At 41.8% G+C, this 27,002-nt stretch overlaps 1 protein-coding gene across 1 annotated transcript in view; it reads right to left on the bottom strand.

Annotated features, from left to right (window-relative positions):
* samtor (S-adenosylmethionine sensor upstream of mTORC1) overlaps window positions 1-27,002 on the bottom strand; it is an 86,593-nt gene that overhangs the window by 20,306 nt on the left and 39,285 nt on the right. Inside the window, exons 2-3 of the mRNA XM_072267613.1 lie at window positions 24,922-25,063; window positions 7,038-7,217 (exon numbers count right to left, since the gene is read on the bottom strand). Coding sequence (XP_072123714.1) covers window positions 7,038-7,217; window positions 24,922-25,063 — 322 coding nt within the window. The remainder of the gene's footprint in view (window positions 1-7,037; window positions 7,218-24,921; window positions 25,064-27,002) is intronic.

Raw genomic sequence — 27,002 nt, 5'->3', positions numbered from 1 at the left:
CAATCAACGTTTCGGGTCAAGACTGTTCGTCAGGACTAATGGAAAAAAGAGATAGTAAGAGATTTGAAAGTGGGAGGGGGAGGGGGAGACCCGAAATGATAGGAGAAGACAGGAGGGGGAGGGATGAAGCCAAGAGCTGAGAAGTTGATTGGCAAAAGGGATACAAGGCTGGAGAAGGGGAGTATCGTGGGATGGAAGTCCTTGGAAGAAAGAAAGGGGAAGGGGAGCACCAGAGGAAGATGAAGAACAGGTAAGGAGTTATTGTGAGAGGGAAAAAGAGAATAAATAAATAAGAAATTAGGGATGGGGTAAGAAGGGGAGGAGGGGCATTAACGGAAGTTAGAGAAATCAATGTTCATGCCATCAGGTTGGAGGCTACCCAGACGGAATATAACGTGTTGTTCCTCCAGCCTGAGTGTGGCTTCATCTCGACAGTAGAGGAGGCCATGGATTGACATATTGGAATGGGAATGGGACGTGGAATTAAAATGTGTGGCCACTGGGAAATCCTGCTTCCTCTGGCGGACAGAGCGTAGGTGTTTAGTGAGGTGGTCTCCCAATCTGCATTGGGTCTCACCAATATATAGAAGGCCACACCGGGAGCACCAGACACAGTATATCACATCAGCAGACTCACAGGTGAAGTGTCACCTCACCTGGAAGGACTGTCTGGGGCCCTGAATGGTTGTGAGGGAGGAAGTGTAAGGGCAAGTGTAGCACTTGTTCCGCTTACAAGGATAAGTGCCAGGAGGGAGATTGGTGGGGAGGGATGGGGGGATGAATGGACCAGGGAGTCGCATAGGGAGCGATCCCTGCAGAAAGCAGAAACTGTGGGGGAGGGAAAGATGTGCTTGGTGGTGGGATCCCGTTGGAGATGGCGGAAGTTACGGAGAATTATATGTTGGAGGCTGGTGGGGTGGTAGGTGAGGACAAGAGGAACCCTATTCCTAGTGGGGTGGCGGGAAGATAGGGTGAGAGCAGATGTGCGTGAAATGGGAGCTCAAGCTCACTTTGATGTTTAGTACTCAGTGAGTGAAATCTTACATTGTAGATAGTCTTGATGCATTGAAAGCTTGCCTGAAAATAATCAATCAGCTGGACTCCTAAATTCTCTCTAGCCACAATCTGTTCGTTAGGTCAGGAGCTTCTTTCAAACTAGACCTTGCTTTCAAATACTTGTAGATCTGATTTCCCCTCCCCCAGCCCTCTTCAGTAATGATGTTTCCAGTAAAAGGTTATGATTTAGTAATTATTGACTCTCCTGTTCTCATCAAGTCAGAGTTAGTGGTTTCTGGTGGAGGAACTGAAAATCCCTACACAACTGCTTCAGAAACTGCATTCAGGGTAGGCTCGGTTTTATGAACACAGTATTGCTGTTTGACTATCTGATTGAATCACAACTAAAAAAAAAACAGGCTAACACAGTGTGCTGCTTGTAGTGGGGCTTGTTTCTATTAAGTCACACGCTGTTTAATTAGAAAGATGGCAGAGAGTCAAATTAATAGTGCTTTGGAATGACTATTCTGGTTGCTTACATAATCATTACCAGTTTGCTATTTTTAAAAATTTGTTTTGATCATTCACCTGCATCAGAGCAAAAGACCAGCTTAGCTTGTTGAGAAAGCCTGCAAACCCAGTAAAACAAAACAACCTGCACGTTGAGAGAAGGTAAGAGAAAAACATTTTTAGACAAGTTGCCTGTACTTTTCCATTTACTGCTAATAGCCCCAAATAGATTTGCCATACCCTTATTTAAACTGAATCTTTGGACAACTGCGCATGCAACACCATATACCAAATTCCTGAATGTCTGAAGTGCCAAATCTGTATGTCCATTCCACTGCTAGACATCACATGGAGCCCAGTGGTTGTTGCTGAAATTCCCTAGAGTTCATGCTTGGGTAATTAACTCTGGAGAGGTTCGTAACCTCAGAGATTTTAATGAATATAGAGCACAAGGGAAAATTTTTTACAGAGTCATAGAGTAATACAGCAAGGAACCAGACCCTTCGGTAAACTGTAGTGACTGTTGTGCATGAAAATTCCTGGAGATCAGCATTTTCTCAGATACTCAAACCACTCTGTCTGGAGCCAACAATTATCCTAGGATCAAAATCACTTCTTTCCTATTTTGATGTTTGGTTTGAACAATTGAATCTCCTGACCATGCACTGAGATGCTGCTACTTGATTTGCTAATTAGATATTTACATCAAGTGCACCTAATAAAGTTGCCACTGAGTGTACGTTGTCCAGATGTAAATCTCTGAATGCAAGGGTGTTATTAGTTACTTGTACTATGTTTCAGGGGCTCAGGCAGCATTTACAACACTTTCTGAACAAGTTTTATTATGTACACGTTTAGAAACAAGATAGTGCTAGGCTATTATTAGCAACTGCACTTAGCTCGCAGCCCTTCAATAGAAAACATTTTCAGGTGTGTTATACACAAAATATAACCTTCCGATGATAGTCATTTTCTAGATTAAGAAAGGTATCCTTGGCCTTGCTTAAACAGCTGAGCTTTAAGTAGAATCTTCATGAGGAGATGTTAAGATCGAAAAGTTAGGCAATTAAAGGCATGTCTGCCAGTAGTGGGATAAAGAAAGGGATTGAAGTGGAATGCAGAAGTTCAAGGTTTTGGGGAGTTGTGCTTTGCAGGGGTTTCTAACCTTCTTTATGCTATGGAGCCTTACCATTAACCGAGGGGTCTGTAGAACCCAGGCAGGCAATCCCTGCTTGTACAGGGATTATTGAGATAGTAAATCATGAAGAGAAGTAAACATGAAGATCCAAATATAATCTGGGAATTTTGGAAAATGTGAAGGAAGGACACGTAGATCAACAAGAAAAGTAACAACTGCTGTTGGCAGAATCTCAGATAGTTAAGAGGAGGTGCACACAAGTGAGATGCATTAGATGGTTAAAGTGTTTTGTACAATAACCTTGCACTCAAGTTCAGTAAGACCAAGGAATTGATCGTGGACTTCAGGAAGGGGATGTCAGGGGAACATACACCAGATGTCATTTTGGGGGTCAGCAGCTTCGAGTTTCTGGATTTCAACATCTCAGGGAATCTATTCTGGGCCCAAAATATTGATGAAATCGCAAAGAAGGCACGACAAAACTATATTTCCTTAGGAGTTTGAGGAGAATTCTCACAAATTTCTACAGATGTCCTATGCAGAGCATTCTGACTGGTTGCATCACCGACTAGCCTGGAGGCTCCAATGCACCGGATCGAAAAAGCTCCAGTCAGTTGTAGACTCAGTCAGCTCCATCAAGAGCACAACTGTCCCCACCACTGAGGACATCTTCAAAAGGCAGTGCATCAAGAATGTAGCATCCATCAGTAAGGACCCTCACCATCCAGAATACACACCTTCTAATTAGTACCATCAGAGTGGAAATACTGTATAAGAGCCTGATGATAAACACTCAACATTTTAGAAACATGTTCTTCCCCTCTGCCATCAGATTTCTAAATAGTCCATGAACACTATTTCATTATTTTGTTCTCTTTTTACACTATTTATATTTCTTATTGTAACCTACAGTAATTTTTTTATGTCTTGCATTTACTGCTGCTGAAAAGCAAATTTCATGGCATTTGTCAAGTGGTAATAAACCTGATTCTGATTTGAAACAAGTTGAATTTAAGGATATGTACCTTGGGTTTGGGTGGGTTAGAATTTATACAAGATGCTCAGATGTAGGTGAGAGTATCAGTAGCAGGTAGCTTGAACGAGTATGAAGTTAGGTGATATTGTGGGAATTATTGTAACTCAGGGGATATTGGATGGAGCTCAGTTTGGGTAACACTGAAATATGAGGGTGCTGACTGCTTTACTTGAAGAACAACAATTTTTATGTTGAATGATGGTAATTATTTACTTTGTGGTTAGTTTAAAGGCCTGATTGCCAAAATGAATTAGGGATTAAATCTGTCTGCATTTTCTCAGAGCCTCATGTTCATTGGCTGCAACAACTGAAAATATCGACTAGGTTCTACTGTTCCACAGGACCTCAGGGCAAACCTGCTATGAAGTTTCTGCCTATGACTCCTTTCTGCAAGTAAGTAGCAAGATTAGCAATTCACTGAGAAAAATATTACCTCGTGTAATATTAACAACCTCTCACTTAAGTAACGTCTATGACTGAGGGAATTCTTAAATACTCCAAGATTTAGCATCACTTAAATATAAATTGAAAAATTTACTTTAAATTTGCCCTCCATGTGATTAAGGATTTTAAAACACTTTGGCTCTAAATTATTATTGTATTAGTGAACATCCCTTATTTAAGAAAGGACGTGCTTTCATTGGAGAGCGTCCCATGGAGGTTGACAAGAATGATCCCAGGAATGAAAGGGCTAACATATCATGACTCTGGCCCTGTACTTGTTGGAGTTTAGAAGAACCAAGGAAATGTCATTGAAACCTATTGAATATTGAAAGGCCTAAATGGAGTGGACGTGGAGAAGATGTTTCCTATAGTGAGGGAGTCAAAGACCAGAGGGCACAGCCTCAGAATAGGAAGATGTCCCTTTAGATCATAGAGGAGGAGGAATTTCTTTAGCCAGAAGGGGATTTCTTTACCACAGATGACCCTGGAGAGCAGGTCATTGGGTATATTTAAAGTGGAAGTTGATAGGTTCTTCATTAGTAAGGGCATCAAAGATTATGGGAAGAAAACAGAAGAATGGGGTTGAGAGGGATAATAAATTAGCCATGATGGAATGATGGAGCAGACTTGATGGGCTGAATGGCCTAATTCTGTTCCTAAGTCTTATAGTGAATATCAACCACAGTATCGTCACATCTGTCTCGAAATCAGGAAAGGAAATTGCCCAATCTGGATTATATTTCAGAAACACAACTGCCCTCTGAAGTGTTCTATTAAGCCATTGTGTATGATAATCACTGTGTAGAAACAGAATAAGGCCCTTTATTAGAACAACCACAGTTGATCATGGGCAGTTAAGGATAGGCAATAAATGCCTACCTCTATTGGCTTTGAACCACTGTATGTTGAAGGGGAAACACTACAAAAACAGAAAAGGAATACATTTTCTTTCATTTAAGAACACATCATTGTCACTTTAACATCCTATGAACTTTCGTTAACTTAAAAATCAATTCTTTGATGACATGTTAACATGAAAATCCCTGGTTTATATTTCGGCAACACCGTTAATCACATAGAACATGGTCAGCATATCGTATAAACAAATGTTAGATTAGTTATAACTTGTTTATAATCTGTGACTGCTCATTAACAACATTATACATCTCAAATCTAAATATAGCATCTCCCCAGAACATATAATACAGGCACTCAACATGATATTAAATAAACAATATGAAAATGTTACGGAAAATTTATACGTGAAAGAAGATAATTAACATAATACTACTTATTCACTGATTAATTCAAAAGTAAGACTTACAGCACCAGATATTTAAAGACAAGCTGACAGAAACTCAAAACTATGCTAGAAAATGTATAAATATCAATGAATCGATGTAAAGGGACTAGAGGAAATAATAAAAGTTTAAAATATTAGCATTTGTAAAATTAAGTACTGCAAACTCCTATTTGCTATTAGCTTAGCCACTGGCAGCTTAAAGCAGTGTTAAATCCTAAATAAAGGTTTTGGAAACAAAATGGTTCCAATGAACAGTTGCATAAGAATATAGAAATAACAGCAAGAATAGGATAAAACCACATGGAGCCTGCTTCACCATTTAATATTATTGATTATTTCATCCTATTTTCAATCATTTGTATATATTTATCAATTTCAGCACTCACTTGACAGTTGAGCATCCATAATAGAATTTTGTTTTGAGACCAGTCCCTTTTGTTTGGACCATCCAAAGAAAAATAGCTTAATATTTTACCCTGCCCATTCTTCTCAGAACACCATGGTAACCTTTATGAGATAATCTATCTTTCTTTTAAATTCTAGTGAGTAAAAGGCTAGTCCATTCCAATGCCATTCAAAAGCTCAGTCCTCATAATACTTAAGCAGAAGACTCCAGATCTGGTCCCATCAAAGCCCTGTGCACAATGGCAAAACAGCTTCTGCACTTTAATGCTTTGTCACAGCAAGCAAACTATTGACTTGAAAATGTTTACTGTGCTTACATGCCCACTTTCAGCATTTTATCTCCGAACACTCCAACGTTGACCTGTTTCTCACTATTTGAAAAATTATCTTCTATTACTCCTAAGTATTAATGTCATACTTTCCCGCATTACTGGCAAAGATCCATATTAGGGTAGAAAGTAGAATTTTTCAAAAACTGAAGAGCTAAGATTTAAGGTGAGAGGAATGAGATTTTAAAGAGGAACTGAGTAGAATTGGTATCTGGAGCATACTGTCAAAGGTAGTGAAAACAGATGCAACCACTACGTTTAAAAAGCACTTTAACAAGTGCTTAAGTAGGTGTTTACTTTCATATTCTGTTCTCTATTTCTTCATATACAACTGGTGCTTAACAATCCCTCAGTCCTCAGGCTACAATCCTTGTTTCAATATTGTAAGCTGAAAATTTTTTCTACATTCTTTAACTCAACCTCTATAATATGCAATTAATTATTTTGCTAATGATAATTCAACAATAGACATCACTATACAGGCAACTCCCACATGACTAGTTTAGGTAATATGTAAATGTGAAGATATCTACAAGTGCCTAGAGTTGAGTTTAATTTTTTTTCAATTTCTTCTATTAATCAACTTCAGCAAAAATTTGAATTACAGAGATACCTTCTTCCACACAATTTTGATATACAGGAATACACTATTTTAATATATTGTCAAAATCCATAACATCTCCAATGAGCCCACCCTGAAGTTATTTTTTACTAGCAGTAATTTGGAATACATATTTCTCACCATTAAAACACATTGCATAAATGAGCACAATTCCAAGGAATTGTTAAACAGCTTCATCCCAGCAGCACTTGTATGTCATCAAAATTTCAGTAGTATACCGCAGTTTTTTTAAATAGTCGATTTACGTCACTTACTTCGCAATAGCAGTATCCAGACCCGTCACTACACCATTAGTGGCAGAATGATCATCGTTCTTTTCAGACGTTTGCATACTGAACATTGGAGTAGCCATGGCAATAGCAAGACGAGCTCTTTTCTCATCTTTTTCAAGTACTCTCTTCATTCCGCCATTCAGAAAATATTCTTGACAAACACTATAAAAGGAAAAACTGATCAGCCTCCAGCACTTTTTATGTGCCTTCAAATACAGTAAAAGTCAAAGTTTTATTAAGGTTCGCTAATATTTTTCATTTGCTGACTATTTCATACCCTCCTATCAAAGGATCGTTTATTTTAATATATTCTTCATGCCCATGCAACCTCAGGCATGAAGGGTGAGAGGGTGAGATTCAATGAAAATGTTGTCCTTGGATCCATAATGACTGTGAAATTTCACTGTTATTTAGTCTGGCTTTAAACATGTCTTGGCATAACTTGGATTTACTGAAAACAAGCTTGTAAGCATGACAATGAAAACAAAAAAAAAGAGGAAATACACAACAGAATAGGAGATGACTTGAACACACAATTTACAGGTAATTTCTAATATTCTAATGAACAAGATTTTTTTCAGAAGATTTGATTAATACCAAAAGTTCAAGGAAAGCTAGATTTCAGACATTTGAATATTCAACTATCATAGCCTCAGGTTTAGTTCTTCTTATAAATCTGTCCTAGACATTTTTAACAATAGATAGTTCATTTGAATTTCTACTCTAAAGCAAAAAAATATAATTTGAACAATGAACTTTAAAGTTTAAATATCGTACTTTACATTTAAATCTTTCTACCTGAAAAGCCTCAAGTGAGCAGATATGCCCCAGTTTCAGCTATCAGCACTCCTCTTCCCACCCCCATTACTGATTATATACTCCTGTTGTTGATGCTTTACATAAGTGAAACAGCTCCAAGCCAGAATAACAAGTAGCTTTAACAGACGATGTGGTGATGTCATGCAAAATGCAAACCAGAATCCAATAAACAGATAAAAAGAAATACAAATATGATTCAGATTCATTTATTCATCATATATACATCCAAACCCAGTAAAATGTGTTGTTTGCGTTAATACCCAACACAACCTAAAGATGTGCTGGAGACAGCCCACAAGTGTTGCCACACATTCCGGTGCCAACATCGCATGCCCACAATATTCAGCAGAACAACAGCAACAAAATAAGCTCCCTTCCTCCCTTACATCCACCCACCCACCCAACCAAACAGACAGTGATCCAACCCCAGGACAGGCTGCCTCCCCGCCTCTAGCCTCACAGACATCAGACCTCCAATTTCACCAGTGGACTTGCAGACGCAGGGCTTTGGCCATTGGCCTCAACTTCAACCGACCTTAGGACTTGGACCTTTGGTATCAATCCCAGGACTTGCTGATGCGGGACCCCAACTCCAGGCCTCAAACTCTGCACTTGCCAACTGGGCGGGGGGGGGGGGGGGGGGGTTGTCATCAGCTCTTGTGCCTCCTGCCTGCATACTTGCTTAGTTGAGCTGGGGGTGGGGACTCTCACTGGTCTTTGCTCACAGCACATGCTGGCTTGACATCCGTCCATGGATATCCTCCATCCGTGCTGTCACTGGTCTTTGAATGTGGAGTGGAGACCTAGAACTAGACTCCGGCCTGACCTCTTACTCTCCTAAATCTAGTTATCTGTGTCCCTAAATCCTCACCTGACCCCCAATTCCCTTTCCTGTCCCCAAAACCATCCTTACGAACCAAAAAAGCAACTAAGTCTTTTGTTACAACAATCTCAGTAATCACTATGACAAAAACATTCGGTTTCCACTGTGATGAGTTTGATCTGTTTCTTCCTTATCATTATGGAGCATTTTGAAGAAAAATGACGAAATGATTCATTTGTAACTCACTGATCAATGTTAGAGGTTTACCAGTTAGTACTTTCTTTTGGAAAGAGGCAGCCATGCCTGCTAATTCAATGTCACATTTGCATTTAAATTTAAATTATTTAATTGTACGAATTAAGCTATTGGTATAAAATGACACTGGAGTATTTTGTGAGCAATTCAAATTAGTCACCAAATTGAACTAAGTGACTTTAAATTAACTTAAGTAGTCTGCATAATAAAATGAGTCAGATGAACCATGGGAAAGCAACATCAATATTGCAGTAGGTCAGGGCTTCAGAAGAGTCTGCTGCACAGCTGTTGCACTCCTTGTGACAATACACTGCACCTCAGTAATCCTTTTGCAAATTCAATGGTGTTTTAAACTATAAACATGCTAAATGTTTGTATTTCAATTTACAAAAGCAAGGGGTACAAACCATATGTTGAAAAGTTTCATTGCTTGAACATAGAATATCAATTCCCTGCGGAAGTAATTTCCAAATGATTAGACTATACATTTACGACAGCATCAGAAGTCCCACTAGTAGTAAATATGGTAATAGGATTCAATACGAAACCATTTGAGCACACTCCTTTCATAGGTCTTCCTTAAGTCTACTTGCTGCACGCTTTCCTGTAATGGAAAAATCTTTTGCCCATATGTAGATCCATGACACTACTGGGATCATTAATTATTACAAGAAGTAAACAATGGAATCCAGTGTGAGCTGTCCAATTGGATACAAAATTGGCTTGGTGGAAGAAGCCAGAGGGTGGTAATGGTGGGCTGTTTTTCCAGATTGATAGAGTGCTTCAAAGATGAGTGCTGGATCCCCTGTTGTTTGCCACGTACATTAACAATCTGAATGTGAATGTAGGTGGCATCATTAATAAGTTTGTAGATGACACCAAAATCAGTGAAGTGGACAATGAAGAACCCCAAAGTTGCAAAGGGATCTGCAGTACATCAGTTGTGAAAGTGGGAAAAAGATTGGTAACACACTCAAATGCTGGAGGAGCTCAGCAGGCCAGGATTCAATGAAGGAGCTCGGCCCAAAATACTGATTGTTTATTCCTCTTCATAGGTGTTGCCTGACCTGCTGAGTTCCTCCAGCATTTGTGTGTGTGGCTCTGAGTTTTCAGCATCTGCAGAAACTCTTGTACTAAGGATTGGCAGATGGAATTTAGGGGATAGGTTTAAGATGAAAGGAGAAAGATTTAAAGAGAGATTGATGGGCAAGTTTTTCCTCACAGTTACATGGAACAAGCTATCAGAGGAAGTATTAGAAGCTGGTACAATTGCAATATTTTAAAAATATTTATTTTATTTTTTTATTTTAGAGATACAGCACACAGTAGGCTCTTGCATTCCTTCGAGCCACATTGCCCCAGCAACCCCTGACAAACCTGATTAATCCTAACGTACTCACAGGACAATTTTACAATGACCAATTAACCTACCTGGTATGCCTTTGGACTGAGAGGGGAAACTGGTGCACCTGAGGAAAACCCATCATTCCACAGGGAGGACACACAGAGGCTCCTTACAGAACCATGCCGGAATTGACCTCTGAAATGCCCCAAGCTGTAAGAGCATTGCATTAATTGCTAATGCTACCTATTTAGAAAGGTCCACTGATAGGACAAGGTTTAGAGGGATAAGGGCCAATACATGTAAATGGATCTAGCTCAGAGAGGCACCTTGGTCAGCATGGATTGAAGAAACTGTTTCTGTGATTTACACGTCTAAGTCTCTCAGACGCTATTCATTACACACATCAACAATTTGGTTCCAAAAAAAGCACAATAGCTCACCAATATAATTATAGAACACTGTCTAACTGATCCCATCTATTACCTTTATATTTCAGACCTGCTAACTTGTGTAAAGATCAAGCAAAATTTCAGGTACTTACTGGTAACATAGAATGTTGAAGATTAGAAATGAACAATAAATCTCTAGTTGTTTTAATAGATTGGAATTTGAAACAATGAACTTAGGACAAAATTGATGAAAATATATGAATGAGCAATAAAATAGCTGAGCTGAGGAATTGTTGACAGACTACCCTTAATAAAAAAAACTTCTTTTATTTATAAGTTCTACAGTCTGAAATAGCATAATTACCTTACTTTCTTCATTATTTCAGGAACTCTGGCCATACATTTACAAGTTATTTAAAAATTATTGGTACAAGAACAGATTCCTTCAACACTTGGTGTATAACACTTGTTACGTACCCCGTAACTGGGTTGCCAAACCAGCAGAAATGGAACGCTCATTGGAGTCTGCGATTACTAGGAACTAATAAAGTTTTATTAAATTAATAAGTAATACAGTACTCTAATCGTAAGGATATAAATGTAACAGGTTAGCAATAATAATACACACATATGCACAGAACTAGGGTAATAGGAATCAACCAAGCTCTATCACAGTCTATGGGTAAAATGATCAGTCTTAAGTGAAGCAGAGTTCAGTTCAGTTCAGTTTAGTGCAGTTCGAAGTAGTCGCTATTGTTCCGTTGGAGAGAGAGAGGGAGGGAGAGAGTGGGAGATGCAATTGGTTTCAGGCAGAGCTTTTGATGTCTTCGCAGTTGGTTTTGGGCAGACCTTTTGATGTCTTCTAACCCCGCTGTGGTCACCAACTGTGACCCCTCTGTTCTGGATACGATCGTTCTTCCGCGGTGAACCCGGCACCCAGGCAAGGGCGGACACACACCCCAGGTTCCCACCAATCATACCTTTACACCCTGTGAGCCTCTGATCGGTTCCCGCAAACCGGTCCCCCAAACTCCCACCACTTGTGAGGGCACACTGCTCTTTCCAGGGTCTCGTGGCATGTCTCGTGCCATAGCAAACCTGCTCCTTTTATCCCCCTGCTGGGGTATCAGCTGTCCATCAAACTTCAAACAGTTCAGGTTCAAAGCAACCGGTCTGTCAATATCTGAATTGTGTTTCTTTCCCGTTAATCCCTCTCTTCACTCTCATTAGCATTTTGAATGTTTCTTCACTGTCTTCCATTATCTCTCTCATTAGCATCATCTGTCCGGTAACTCTGCTTGGCGTCACACATGACACCCTCACCCTTAAAAGGATTTTTACCGGGGTAAAAATTATGGGCATGAATGCACATTATAAGATATACACTAATATACAGGTAGTCATCAGCTATTCAGTTAATACAGAGAACTTTAAGTTTTAACACCTTGATAGACAATGTCCGTTCCTTTTATGTTTTATCTTGTGACAAGAATACACATAGATTAAGATGTAGCTGGCTTGGGCTGGCACCAGTGGAATCAGCAGTTGGTCTGCCACCTGCCTTCAGGAGAGAGAGAGATAAGGAAAACAATGGAGCAGCATTTGGAGATGTGTAATGAAGGGACGGGAGAGAGAGTAACAGAAAGAGAGCTGTCAAGAGCGGATCCCCCTTTGAACCCTGAACTGTTTGAAGTGATGGACAGGCGATACCCCAGCAGGGGGATAAAAAGGGACAGGTTCGCTAAGGCAGGACACACACGACACCCCGAGGTAACGAGACCCTGGAAGCGGTGCGTCTCTCACAAGTCGGTGGGAAGTTCTTGGACGGCTGATCGCGGGATCAAGCCATAGGCGCACAGGGTGGAAAGGCACGATCGGCGGGAACCTGGTGTGTGTCCAACCTTGCCTGGGTGTCAGGTTCACCGCAGAGAAACGATCGCATCTGGAAACGGAGGGGTCACGGTCGGTGACCTCAGATGACATCACAAAGGACTCGCCCGAAAGCTGACTGCGAAGGTCTGTGTGGAAGCCTTGAATATTCTTTCGTTTTGCTCTCTCTCTCTCCTTCCCCCCACTGTCCATCGCCACGGCAGCGATTACTGCGAACTGAACTGAACTAAATTGAACTGAACTTTGCGTCACTTTGAAACTGGTCATTTACCCCTAGACAACGATAGAGCTTGATTGATCCTGTTATCTGAATTCTGTGTACATGTATATTTATCATTGCTGAACTGTTGCATTCATTATCCTTTTGATTAGAGTACTGTGTTGCTTGTTTCTTTAATAAAACTTCCTTAGTTCTAGTAATCCAGACTCCAACTGAGTGATCCATTTCTGCTGGTTTGGCAACCCAGTTACGGGGTACGTAACAATCTTAATATCAAATTCCTGTAAGACCAGGCTCCAACTTAGTAAGCATTTGTTTTTATCCTTCATTGTGGCCAAAAACACTAATGGATTGTGATTAGTGTAAATTATCAGTGGTTTCCGTGCCGGACAAATATAAACCTCAAAATGCTGTAATGCTAGTGTGATTGCCAGTAATTCCTTCTCCACAGTGGAATAATTTCTCTGATGGACATTAAACTTCTTAGAAAAATAAGCCACTGGGTGGTCAATCTCCTCTTTGTCTGTCTGCAACAGCACCGCCCCTGCCGCTTCGTTGCTAGCATCTGTTGCTAGGGAGAAGGGTTTTGAAAAGTCAGGCGCATTCAATACAGGGTGGTGACACAGAATCGCCTTCAGACTCTCGAAGGCTTGTTGACACAGATCATTCCACACAAACTTCGCATTCTTCGGCAAGAGCTTAGTAAGAAGGAGGGTAATATTCGCAAAGTTTTTGCAAAACTTCCGATAGTACCCCACCATCCCCAAGAACCTTTTCAGGGCTCTCTTGTCCGTCAGGATGGAAACTTCAGAGATAGCCTGCACCTTAGCCTACATCGGTGCCAGCTGCCCCTGTCCTACCTTAGCCATTGTCATAGTCATACTTTATTGATCCCGGGGGAAACTGGTTTTCATTACAGTTGCACCATAAATAATAAATAGTAATAGAACCATAATAGTTAAATAGTAATTTGTAAATTATGCCAGTAAATTATGAAATAAGTCCAGGACAAGCCTATTGGCTCAGGATGTCTGACCCTCCAAGGGAGGAGTTGTAAAGTTTGATGGCCACAGGCAGGAATGACTTCCTATGACGCTCTGTGCTGCATCTCGGTGGAATGAGTCTCTGGCTGAATGTACTCCTGTGCCCAACCAGTATATTCTGTAGTGGATGGGAAACATTGATCAAGATGGCATGCAACTTAGACAGCATCCTCTTTTCAGACACCACTGTGAGAGAGTCCAGTTCCATCCCCACAACATCACTGGCCTTACGAATGAGTTTGTTGATTCTGTTGGTGTCTGTTACCCTCAGCCTGCTGCCCCAGCACACAACAGCAAACAGGATAGCACTGGCCACCACAGACTCGTACAACATCCTCAGCAGTGTCCGGCAGATGTTAAAGGACCTCAGTCTCCTCAGGAAATAGGGATGGCTCTGACCCTTCTTGTAGACAGCCTCAGTGTTCTTTGACCAGTCCAGTTTATTGTCAATTCATATCCCCAGGTATTTGTAATCCTCCACCATATCCACACTGACCCCCGGATGGAAACAGAGGTCACCGGTACCTTAGCTCTCCTCAGGTCTACCACCAGCTCCTTAGTCTTTTTCACATTAAGCTGCAGATAATTCTGCTCACACCATGTGACAAAGTTTCCTACCGTAGCCCTGTACTCAGCCTCATCTCCCTTGCTGATGCATCCAACTATGGCAGAGTCATCCGAAAACTTCTGAAGATGACAAGACTCTGTGCAGTAGTTGTAGTCCGAGGTGTAAATGGTGAAGAGAAAGGGAGAGAAGACAGTCCCCTGTGGAGCCCCAGTGCTGCTGATCACTCTGTCGGACACACAGTGTTGCAAGCACACATGGCTGAACTCACTTTTTGCGAGGTTCACTGTCAGGTTGGCTTCAGACAGCCGTTTAAACAGTTCCTCTACTGCCGCAATGTGCTCCTCCCACGTGTCACTCCAGATAACTAAATCGTCAATATACGCTTCTGCGTTATTTAACCTTTTTATCACTGAATTAATCATCCTTTGGAAGGTCCCTGGGGCGTTTTTCATGCCAAAAGGTAAAACATTATACTCGTATAACCTGGATGGAGTGACAAATGTTGAGATTTCTCTAGCCCGGTCGGTTAAAGGAACGCACCAGTACCCTTTTAGCAAATCGATCTTTGTGATGTACTTAGCTCTCCCCACTTTATCGATGCAATCGTCCGCCCTTGGTATGGGGTAAGCATCAGTTTTTGTGATGGCGTTCACCTTTCTGTAATCTGTACAGAATCGTATGCTCCCATCGGCTTTCGGGACAACCACACAGGGAGACGCCCATTCCGATTTGGATGGCCTAATAATACCTGTGGCTAGCATGTGTTCAATTTCTTTCTCCACTAGCTTGCCCTTCTCCAAGTTCATCCTATAGGGGTGTTGCTTAATAGGCTGGTCTGATGTGACAACATCATATACCGTCCCCTTGCATCGCTTCCGGACATCCGGACATACATCTGCATGCCGGTTAATTAGCTTTATCAGCGGCTCACTCTGTTCAGGGGTTAAGTGAGAGACCTTATCAGCAAAATTGGCCAAAACAATAGAGTTCTCCAATCCGGTCGGCATCATATTTATCTTTTCAAGATGGGTTTTCCCCTTATCATTTGGCACCCCAGCCTCATTAATTTTCGTGATAACACCAACTAGATCTGCTTTCTGATCGTGGTAAGCTTTTAACATATTAATGTGTACTAACTGGGTTGGCTTACATCTGTCCGGCGTTTTGATAACATAATTCAAAGAGTCTATCTTTTCAATCACTTTGTACAGACCGTGGAATCTCACCTGGAGGGGGATGGTTACCACTGGAAACAGAATTAAGACCCTATCGCCCACTTGAAACACTTGTTCGCAGGCAGGTCTATCATACCACTGTTTCATTTTAGTTTGGGAGTGTCATAGATTTTCTTTGGCAAGGTCACAGATCCTTCTAAGCCCCTCAAGAAATTTTAAAACATAGTCAATCACATTGACTTGTACTGCCAGACTGGACCATTGCTCTTTCAGTAAGATAGATAGATAGATAGATAGATACACTTTATTAATCCCGAGGGAAATTTGATTTCATTACAGTCGCACCGACCAAGAATAGAGCGTAAATATAGCAATACAAAAAAACCCCAACAAATAAACAACAAAATGCAAACTATGCCAGACGGAAAATAAGTCCAGGACCAGCCTATTTGGCTCAAGGTGTCTGACCCTCCACGGGAAGAGCTGCATGTTCGATGGCCACAGGCAGGAACGACCTCCCGTGCCGCCAAGTGTTGTATCACGGTGGAATGTGGCCGAAGTCCAACAGTAAAAAGTTCAATATCCAGTCTGCATACACGTTCCTCAATCGTAATATGCCCCGGATTGCACCATCCGTTGTTAGCCAGAACAGTAAGCATCCAACTCCTTTACGCTTACCGCTCTCAGCGCACTTCCGGTCAGGCGGAACAGTATTACCCACTGAACTCCTCTTCTCCAAAAGTCTCTGTTGCCTCGACCCGGTCCTCTTTCCTTGGCTTTGTGATCCCCCTCTGCATCTTCTGTGTGTTTTCCTCCGGATTTCAGCAGGGGTGTCTGCTGCTCTGCTCGCTAAACCGGCTGGCATTTGCTGGTCCTTGGAATACACAATGCGACCTTGCTTCTGTCCCGCGTGTTGGGATGTAACCATTTCCAGCGCTAAAGAAAACCCAAATAAAACTCTCTCTACCAGCATGTTAGAGAGGGTGCAGCTTCGACGTGTTACCGTGAGAAAAAAAATACAAAAAATAACGTAAATTAAAAAGTAAGAAGAAAGTAAGAATAGATCGGAACGGCTGTACCAGGCTGCGTGCACGACCGGCGCATGCGCAATAAAGGTCAGGGGTCATCTGGGCCGATGACCGAAGACGAGCTCGAATGGGATGAACCCCAATGACTCCCGAACCGTGTCCCTTACGACAAATAACAGAAGAGGCAAGGCATCATCCCAGTCCCTAGCGTTCTCGACAATAAATTTTAATCATGGTCTTTAGTGTTGCGTGGAATCTTTCCAACACCCCTTGGGACTCTGGGTGGAACGCGGAGGCCAAAATCTGCTTTGCTCCCATCTCATCCAACATCCGTCGGAATGTGTGAGATGTGAAGACACTCCCCTGATCTGACTGGATTTCCCTGGGCAGCCCCACCGTAGTGAAAAATTTCACAAGCGCCTTTACCACTACGAGAGCCTTGACGCTTGCCAGGGGCACAGCCTCCGGAAACCTGGTGGCAGCGCACATCATAGTCATCACATACTCTCGCAGTTCTGGGCAGGGGACCGACAAAATCCACAATTATTTGGGAGAAAGATTCCCCGAAAGCGGGTATTGGTCGAAGGAGCGCTTTAGGCAGGACCTGGTTCGGCTTTCTTACCACCTGACATAAATGACACCGTCTACAATATTCAATAATATACTTCCTCATGTTCGGCCAGTAAAACTCTTTCATAATTCTATCGACTGTTTTCCTCAACCCAAAATGTCCACCGAGGGGTATCTTGTAGGCCAGGTTAAAAATCTCGTCCCTATAAATTTTCGGCACTACCACTTGGTGTACCACCCCCCACTCCTCATCTGCGGGCACGATACTTGGTCTCCACTTCCTCAACAGTACTCCCTCCTTCACATAATAGCCCACTGGTTCCCTTTTTATTTCTGCTTCGGAGAGAGCTGTCTCCGTCAAAACCATCAGCTCCTCGCCCCGTTCCTGTGCCTGTATAAATTCCTTCCTCGCCAATGATAAATCTACCTCACTTCCTTCCGCTCCACTATGCTCCTTCTTCTCACTTTCTAACCCCTCCTGGTACAAGGCTGGTAAAAACATCCCAGCTAAATCTACATTCCCTTCGGCAGCCTTTCTGGACATGTGACGAGTTACTGCGCAAACGGGATAAACCTGTGAGTCCATGGGCGGGTCCTCAGTCCTGGCAGGCTTGCTTGTCAGCTTTACTGCTGGGTACACATCTCCACCTGCAAGGTCGTTACCGAGTAAGACCTCCACGTGTTCCATCGGTAATTCGGGCCTCACTCCTATCGTGACCGGTCCGGAGGCCAAGTCACTTTTTAGGTGTATTTGGTGCAGAGGTACTGCTTCAGTCCCTTTCCCGATGCCTTTTATCACACTGACCTCCCCAGTCTCGGTCTCTGAACTAAAGTCTAACACCCTCCTTAAGATCAATGACTGACAAGCCCGAGTGTCTCTCCAGATCCGTACTGGAACTGGGTTTGACCCCTCCTTCACTGACACCAATCCGGCCGAAATAAACTTCTCGTGCCTTTCCTGAACTCTATCAGACCTCTTTTCCCCTAGCGGTTTGTTTGCCGGCTCAATACAGCCAATCGGAGTCGTCGTTTTTCCTTTCCCTGTCTCCTTCCTTGGGGCAAAGCACCTGGACGCAATGTGATCGGCTTTCCCACAATTATAGCATATGACCCCAGGACACTTCCTACCAAACTGCTTCCTGTCTTCCTTATCCTTCTCACTAGTCCCCGGCTTACCTTCTGGTTTTTCCGGCAGACTTTCTCCACCCTCTCGACTACTCGTCTGGTAGCTCTTACTCGGGGTAAACTTTGCTTTGTGTGTTAACGCGTACTCGTCCACTAACTTAGCAGTTGCGGCTAAGGTTTCTGCCTCTTTCTCATCTAGACAGGGCCTCATACCTTCAGGGACACAACCTCTAAATTGCTCAATCAGTATTAGCTGTAGCAGTCCGTCATAATTTCCAGTGACCCCTTTCGAGGCGCACCAACGCTCACAATACATCTGCATCTCACGGGCAAACTCTAAATACGTGCGGCTCCACTGCTTCCTCACATTCCGGAACCTTTGCCGGTATGCCTCCGGGACCAACTCATAAATCCTGAGTATAGCTTCTTTCACTACATCATACCTCTGGCCATCTTCTGCTGACAATGCCGAGTAAGCTTGTTGAGCCTTCCCCTTCAGCACGCTCTGAAGCAAAACAGCCCACTTATCCCTCGGCCAGTCCTGACTTGCAGTGACTTTTTCAAAATGTAGAAAGTACCAATCAACACTGGCCTCCTCAAATGGGGGAACCAACCTAACCTCCTGGGTCGCTCTGAACCCTTCACCTTGGTTCGGCATTTGGCCCCTCTCTAGCGCCATCCTTAACTTCTCCAGCTCAAACTCCCTTTCCTTCTCTCTCTCTTCTCGTTCTAACTGCCTTACTCTCTCCTCCCTTTCTAACTGCTTCTCTTCTCGTTCTAATTGTTTCTCCCTTTCTTCTTGTTCTAGCTGCTTGACTCTGAACTCGTGCTCGAGTCTTAATTTTTCCATCTGCAGCTGCACTGCTTCTCCACCAGGTTTGCTCATGGACACCACCTCCAGCTCCCCGTGGGGAAACACACCTTTAGATACATAATGCTCAACGATAGCTCTGTGTATCTCCGCTCTCCTCATTGTCAGCTTCCCCTTAAAAAGATTCAACCGTTTTGCAACAGTCGCCAATTCTGATTTCCTGGCATCCTCTAATGCCTCCAAGGTTGGCGCCTTTAGAAATTCCTCAATCTCCATTTCTGCTGTTTGCCCTTTCTTTTTCTTTTGGGAATTTTAATCCAATCAATTTACCCAGTCCCAAATTTTTTGGCGTTCAAAATCCCGGACGAGATCCCCACTTATGTTACGTACCCCATAACTGGGTTGCCAAACCAGCAGAAATGGAACGCTCATTGGAGTCTGGATTACTAAGAACTAATAAAGTTTTATTAAAGAAATAAGTAATACAGTACACTAATCGTAAGGATATAAATGTAACAGGTTAGCAATGATAATACACACATATACACAGAACTAGGGTAATAGGAATCAACCAAGCTCCATCACAGTCTATGGGTAAAATGATCAGTCTTAAGTGAAGCAGAGTTCAGTTCAGTTTAGTGCAGTTCGAAGTAGTTGCTATTGTTCCGTTGGAGACAGAGAGGGAGAGAGAGAGTGGGAGATGCAATTGGTTTCAGGCAGACCTTCTGATGCCTTTGCAGTTGGCTTCGGGCACACCTTTTGTTGTCTTCGCAGTTGGTTTCGGCAGACCTTTTGATGTCTTCTAATCCCACTGTGGTCACCAACTGTGACCCCTCCGTTCCGGATACGATCGTTCTTCCGCGGTGAACCCAGCACCCAGGCAAGGGCGGACACACACCCCAGGTTCCCACCAATCGTACCTTTACACCCTGTGAGCCTCTGATCGGTTCCCGCAAACCGGTCCCCCAAACTCCCACCACTTGTGGGGGCACACTGCTCTTCCCAGGGTCTTGTGGCGTGTCTCGTGCCTTAGCAAACCTGCTCCTTTTATCCCCTTGCTGGGGGATCACCTGTCTATCAAACTTCAAACAGTTCAGGTTCAAAGCAACCGGTCTGTCAATATCTGAATTGTGTTTCTTTCCCGTTAATCCCTCTCTTCTCTCTCATTAGCATTTTGAATGTTTCTCCATTGTCTTCCGTTATCTCTCTTATTAGCATCATCCGTCCGGTAACTCTGCTTGGCGTCACACATGACACACTCTATATTTAAAAAGTCTGGAGAAGACGTTTCTTTTCCATTAAAGGAACCACCAGCAGAAATCAATTGGTAGTTAAGGCACAGTTAGGATAAATACCATAGCTGAGTGATCTTGTTACTGAACACTTTGTTCATTGTTCAATGCCTAACTTGTGGATCTAGGCGTCATTGTCAAGTAGAAGCTGCCTTTCCAGACATTTTAGTATAATGGATGCTCGAACTGCCAAGTAGCTATAAATTTCTGTTAACATATGTAGAGGAAGACTACATTGACACTTTCCAATACAATTGTCTGCAGGGCTCTCCGCAAGTATTTCTTTGGAAAGGAAGTTAAAAATTATATGCAGGATCACTGTGTCTTGGTGGGTATTGGATAGAAGAGGGGAATTGGAAAGTCCTTTCATTTTCTATCTCAACCTTTGCCACTACCTCACCAAAATGATCCACCAAAATTTCAAAACACTTTTTTTAAACCTTTTAACTCCACTCCATTTCTAGCCAAGTTTGTACTTTACCATTGACTTCATATCTGGAAAAGGATGGGGCAAGTAAAACAGAATGCAGCCAATACAGTGAACCTCAGAAATCATGGGACCTGTACTGTATTTGAGCAAGCTGACCAAATACCCTTCATACAATTGAATGACAGGCATTAAAAACTTGGCCTACAAAAATTTATCTGGGTTGTGCCAATTGTTTGGACAGTACAGGTATCAAATTGATTTTAGTATGGCGCCTGATGCATACATATTCATCATACAAATCAGAGTGGAAAGCCACCGTGGGAAGGATGTTAGTTTGTGAAAAGCCTGCTAGAACCTTTCTTTTCTTTTTCAATCTCTTTATTGATTTCAAAATATAGAAACAAAACATAGCAATAATACAAATAGTAGGAGATATATTGTTACACTTAAGAAAAGTAATTGTAAAATCAAATAGTGTAAATTAACAAAGCTCCCAATCATGTAGAACTAACAACGGATAATACAAAGCAAAAAAAAACTGGAAAAAAAATGAAAAAGAAAAAAAAAACAAAACAAAAAAAACAAACCCCATCCCCAAAGAAAAACAAAATTAATCAACTAAACTAAAAGACTTGGGCAAAACTAACAACTTAAAAATGGAAAAGAAGAAAACCTTAGTGTCGACGACTCCATTCCCCTCCAACAACAGTACAGAGAAATAAAACAAGTTTGGAAATGATCAAATTACATCAAATGAAAATGCTGAATGAATGGCCTCCAAGTTTTTTCAAACTTAATGGAAGGGTCATAAACTGCACTTCTAATTTTCTCCAAATTCAAACACACCATAGTTTGTGAAAACCAATGAAATACATTAGGAGGGTTAATCTCTTTCCAATTCAACAAAATAGACCTTCTAGCCATTAAAGTAAGAAATGCAATCATCCTTCGTGATGAAGAGGTTAAGTTATTTAACCGCTAGAACCTTTGGACAAATGCACAGTAGATAAATCAAGATATCCATCAGCATGGAACACAAAGTTAACCTCAGTATTGTCAAACCTAGCTAAACCCATGAATTAGGCATGGTCAAAGGAGCTGGAAATACATCAGTGAATCATAGCTAAATAATTGGTCATCTATTCGCATCAGGCACAAAATGGTGTTGGGTAAACTGATGAGACTGAAATGGTATTGGGGGTAGGGTACTGACATGGATAGAAAATTGTTTGGCAGACAGGAAACAAAGAATAGGGATTAATGGGTCCTTTTCAGAATGGCAGGCAGTGACTAGTGGGGTACCGCAAGGCTTGGTGCTGGGACCGCAGCTATTTACGATATACATTAATGATTTAGATGAAGGGATTAAAAGTAACATTAGCAAATTTGCAGATGACACAAAGCTGGGTGGCAGTGTGAAATGTGAGGAGGATGTTATGAGAATGCAGGGTGACTTGGACAGGTTGGGTGAGTGGGCAGATGCATGGCAGATGCAGTTTAATGTGGATAAATGTGAGGTTATCCACTTTGGTGGCAATAAGAGGAAGGCAGATTACTATCTGAATGGTGTCAAGTTAGGAAAAGGGGAAGTACAACGAGATCTAGGTGTCCTTGTTCATCAGTCACTGAAAGTAAGCATGCCGGTACAGCGGGCAGTAAAGAAAGCTAATGGAATGCTGGCCTTCATAACAAGGAGAATTGAGTATAGGAGCAAAGAGGTCCTTCTGCAGTTGTACAGGGCCCTGGTGAGACCACACCTGGAATATTGTGTACAGTTTTGGTCTCCAAATTTGAGGAAGGACATTCTAGCTATTGAGGGAGTGCAGCGTAGGTTCACAAGGTTAATTCCCGGGATGGCGGGACTGTCATATGTTGAAAGATTGGTGCGACTGGGGTTGTATACACTGGAATTTAGAAAGATGAGAGGGGATCTGATTGAAACATGTAAGGTTATTAAGGGATTGGACACGCTAGAGGCAGGAAACATGTTCCCGATGTTGGGGGAGTCCAGAACCAGAGGCCACAGTTTAAGAATAAGGGGTAGACAATTTAGAACGGAGTTGAGGAAAAGCTTGTTCACACAGAGTGTTGTGGATCTGTGGAATGCTCTGCCTCATAAGGCAGTGGAGGCCAATTCTCTGGATTCTTTCAAAAAAAGAGTTAGATAGAGCTCTTAAAGATAGCGGAGTGAAGGGATATGGGGAGAAGGCAGGAAAAGGGTACTGATTGTGGATGATCAGCCATGATCACAGTGAATGGTGGTGCTGGCTCAAAGGGCTGAATGGCCTACTCCTGCACTTATTGTCTATTTAAGCTATTAGATATGGGTGTATACCATATAGTAGTACTAAGCAAATGTTAACTACATGCCCTGACTGAGAAAAATTACTGCTGAGTGGTGGTGGCATGGCAAACTCAATGGCCAACTACCCAGTTAAGGGAGGATATTTAAAAAAATGAATTAATTGACATTAATAATGCATTCGAGGATTCAAAATATTACAGTCCTGCAATCTGGCCCCGGAGTATAAAACACAAGTTTTTGTCACCACAGTTTTTTTCCTCAAACAACCTTCCAAGTGTGCATAAGGAGCAGCTTGTCGAAACAGTAAGGCTCATGACTTCTTCACGTACTGCACTCAGCAAGACCCCCAAAGTTCGACTGCCACTCCCTCCCATTTGTGTCACAAATCTTTGGCAAATCACAATGACCTCCTCAATGACTTCTAAAGTGCAACTCCCCTATCAAAGGTCCAGGGTAGCAATAGAGTATGCAGGCAAATTATAACTGCGCCAGTTCCTTAGTAAATTTAGCTGCTACTCAGGAAATCTACTCTAAGTGCGCATGCGCCAGTCGTGCATGCAGCCTGGTACAGCTGTTCCAATCTATTCTTATTTTCTTCTTCTTACTTTTTAATTTACTTTATTTTTTGTATTTTTTTTCCTCACAGTAACACGTCGAAGCTGCACCCTCTCTAACATGCTGGTAGAGAGAGTTTTATTTGGGTTTTCTTTAGCGTTGGAAATGGTTACATCCCGATATGCGGGACAGAAGCAAGGTCGCATTGTGTATTCCATGGACCAGCAAATTCCGGCCGGCAGAGCAAACAGAGTGGCAGACACCCCTGCTGAAATCCGAAGGAAAACACACAGAGGATGCAGGGGGATCACAAAGCCGAGGAAAGAGGACCAGGTCGAGGCAACAGAGACCTTTGGAGGAGAGGAGTTTGATGGGTAATACCGTTCCGCCTGACTGAGAGCAGTAAGCGTAAAGGAGTTGGGTGTTTACTGATCTGGCTAACAACGGATGGTGCAATCCGGGGTATATTACGATCGAGGAATGTGTTTGCAGACTGGATATTGAACTTTTTACTGTTGGACTTCGGCTACATTCCACCGTGATACAACACTTGGCGGCACGGGAGGTTGTTCCTGCCTGTGGCCATCGAATGTGCAGCTCCTCCCGTAGAGGGTCAGACACCCTGAGCCAATAGACTGGTCCTAGACTTACTTTCCAACTGATATAGTTTGCATTTTGTTGTTTGATTGTTGGGGGGTTTTGTATTGCTATATTTACGCTCTATTCTTGTTTGGTGCGGCTGTAACAAAACCAAATTTCCTTCGGGATTAATAAAGTATATCTATCTATCTATCTATCTACATGTGCAGCTTAAAAGCATTACTTGTGCTTTCAACTGATCATGGTCCCCAGTGTTTCCCATATTGGATTAAACTGAATCAAATTAATCATGTATTACAATCTTCACATCATTTTCAGGGTTCAATTAAGACCCCTTTGTGTTGCATGAAGGAAAATGCAGAGAAGAGTTGGTGGAACATGGGTAACTGGAAAATACCATGTGAAGTTCAAAAATTCATTGTATGCAGTAGTGAGAAGATCTGATGCAGTTTGGCCAAATTCTCCCTCTCTCCCCCCATAACTAGTTTCTACTTACATGTCAAAGTGAATGAACGAACTAGGAAAATTAACGAGTCACATTTAACAGAAAACATGGAAATTAAATTTATCTGAAGTTATTGGTATGAATGAAAATCTGAAAAAAATTGTGTTTTAAGTCATACCTGCGACACCATTCAATCCGTCCTTCGCCCTCACAGCTTTTAGCCCAATGATTGTCTGCCAAATTCTTCATTGCAACGGCATATTCACTTAGAGTCTCTTCATCTTCACAGTGTTCACGCCAAATCTTGTCAAAATCTCCAACTGTGAGAAAGGGAGAAAATTGTATACCAGCTGGAGATAAGTTTTGTCTTCTTATCCAATGAATAAATTTTCTAGTGGGTCAAAATGTTTCTTATTTAGAGTGTGTTCAGTTTTTGTTCTTTTTACAGCAATTAGTGGAACATTAAATTTAAAATCAAATAAATAACTTTAACAAATATTAAATTATGAGGTGAAGCGTAAAATTCTCTTTCTTCTGCCCCAACAATGTCCATTTCAGACTTGCATTCAACCTAACAAGTATGTTGATCTCACAAATTATCCTATCCTGTCCTTTTCCTTTTTCCAGTTGCTAGATCAGGGGCCATTATCCTCCAGGTTAAGTGTAGTTTACTTACAACTTCATTTCAGATGGTCAGATACAAACCTCCAAACTTAAGTTAAATAGAAGAAAATAAATAAAAGGAGGACTGGGCAGAAGTTAGCACCCAATTTGATGAAAAGATACCCATAACTTCTGGGGTTTTTTTAAAAGATGACCTGAATGCTGGAAGGAAATAAGGCACAATCAACTCCTCAAAAGATGAAATATTTGCCAGTTTGAGCATCTGGTCACAATTTCTACAATTACTACTGCAGTATGCAATATGGCTACATGTGATTTGCCACTATCCAAGATGATTAAATTTATCCTGTAATTACTCAAATCAAGAGTATTTATTACAGTAAGCCATGGACATGGATGCTCTGTATACCCTATTCCTTTCTATATTAAAAAATAAGAGGACTGCAATTTTCCCCAGGCAAATAGAAATTACAAATCAATTTATTCACACTCTCACTTTCCTATGATTGACCTCCAACTCTCCCTTTCTAGCATCTCCAATTCTACTTAAGGGGATAAATCAGACACCAGTACACGTTGATAGACTTCCACCACCATTCGGACTATACATACTTCCACATGCTTCCTATAAGAGCTCTATTTCATTATCCAACACTTTCTGTCTCTTCTGCAATTGCTCTGACAATGTCACCTTCCACACCTGATCTTTGGAAAGGGTTTCTTTTTTCCCCTCAACTACAGCCTTATGGCCCACCCTCCATAGAAAACAAGGATAAGGTTTCCCTCATCTTACCCATCCCACCCAATCTTCAGATATAACTGATCATTTTCCATTTCTTTGATACTTCTCCTTCCCCTCCTCTCCAAGCATCCTGAGTGGGTTGTTGTCTGCACAGCTTTATGGTTCATTTTTCCAGCTTCTTCCATGACCAATCCCCTCTCACAGACTCTTGTGTACAACTACAGGAGATACGACACCAACACATTTACCTTTTCCCTTTGCATTAGACAGCACTCCAAACAGTATTTCACATGTACTTTTTCCAATAAACAGAGAAAGAGGAGAAAGAAAGAGAGAGAGAGGGAGGGGGGAGGGGGATGAGAGGGGGAGAGAGAGGGAGGGGGAGAGATATACACACACACACACACCAGGAGTTTGCATTGGGAAAAAATAGTATGGAGCCATTGTGTTTTTTGATAGATATCTCTTTGTAAACGTTGGCAGTTTTCTTTTTGCTGTTTTCATTAATTGCTGTAAGTTTGATTTTTGATGCACCAAATAAACACCCTCACACAGAAGTGCTAAACTACTCCAGCCATCTCTTTTTTCTCAATTCAAAACCCACATATCACAACAGTTTGATAGAAAGAGTACACATGCAGCTTGATCTGAGTGTTTCTGGCGTTTTCTGTTTTTAACTCAAATTTATAATGCCTGTAGAATTTTACTTTTATAAGTAAGTTAACAGGGCTAACATTTTAAAGGCAAAATCAAACAGAGGTAAATAATTTAAAAATAAAAAAACTATACCTAAGCAAATGTGGTACAATGCAACAGGCTTTAAATAAAATTAAATTCATTTACAAGTTCATTCACCATACTTATTCCTTCAAAGCAAGTGATCTTGATCACCA

The sequence above is a fragment of the Mobula birostris genome, chromosome 9 (genome assembly GCF_030028105.1).
Source record: "Mobula birostris isolate sMobBir1 chromosome 9, sMobBir1.hap1, whole genome shotgun sequence".
Classification (NCBI taxonomy): domain Eukaryota; kingdom Metazoa; phylum Chordata; class Chondrichthyes; order Myliobatiformes; family Myliobatidae; genus Mobula; species Mobula birostris.
The sequence above is the reverse complement of the archived record's forward strand: the minus strand, read 5'-3'. Positions and strand labels throughout refer to the sequence as shown.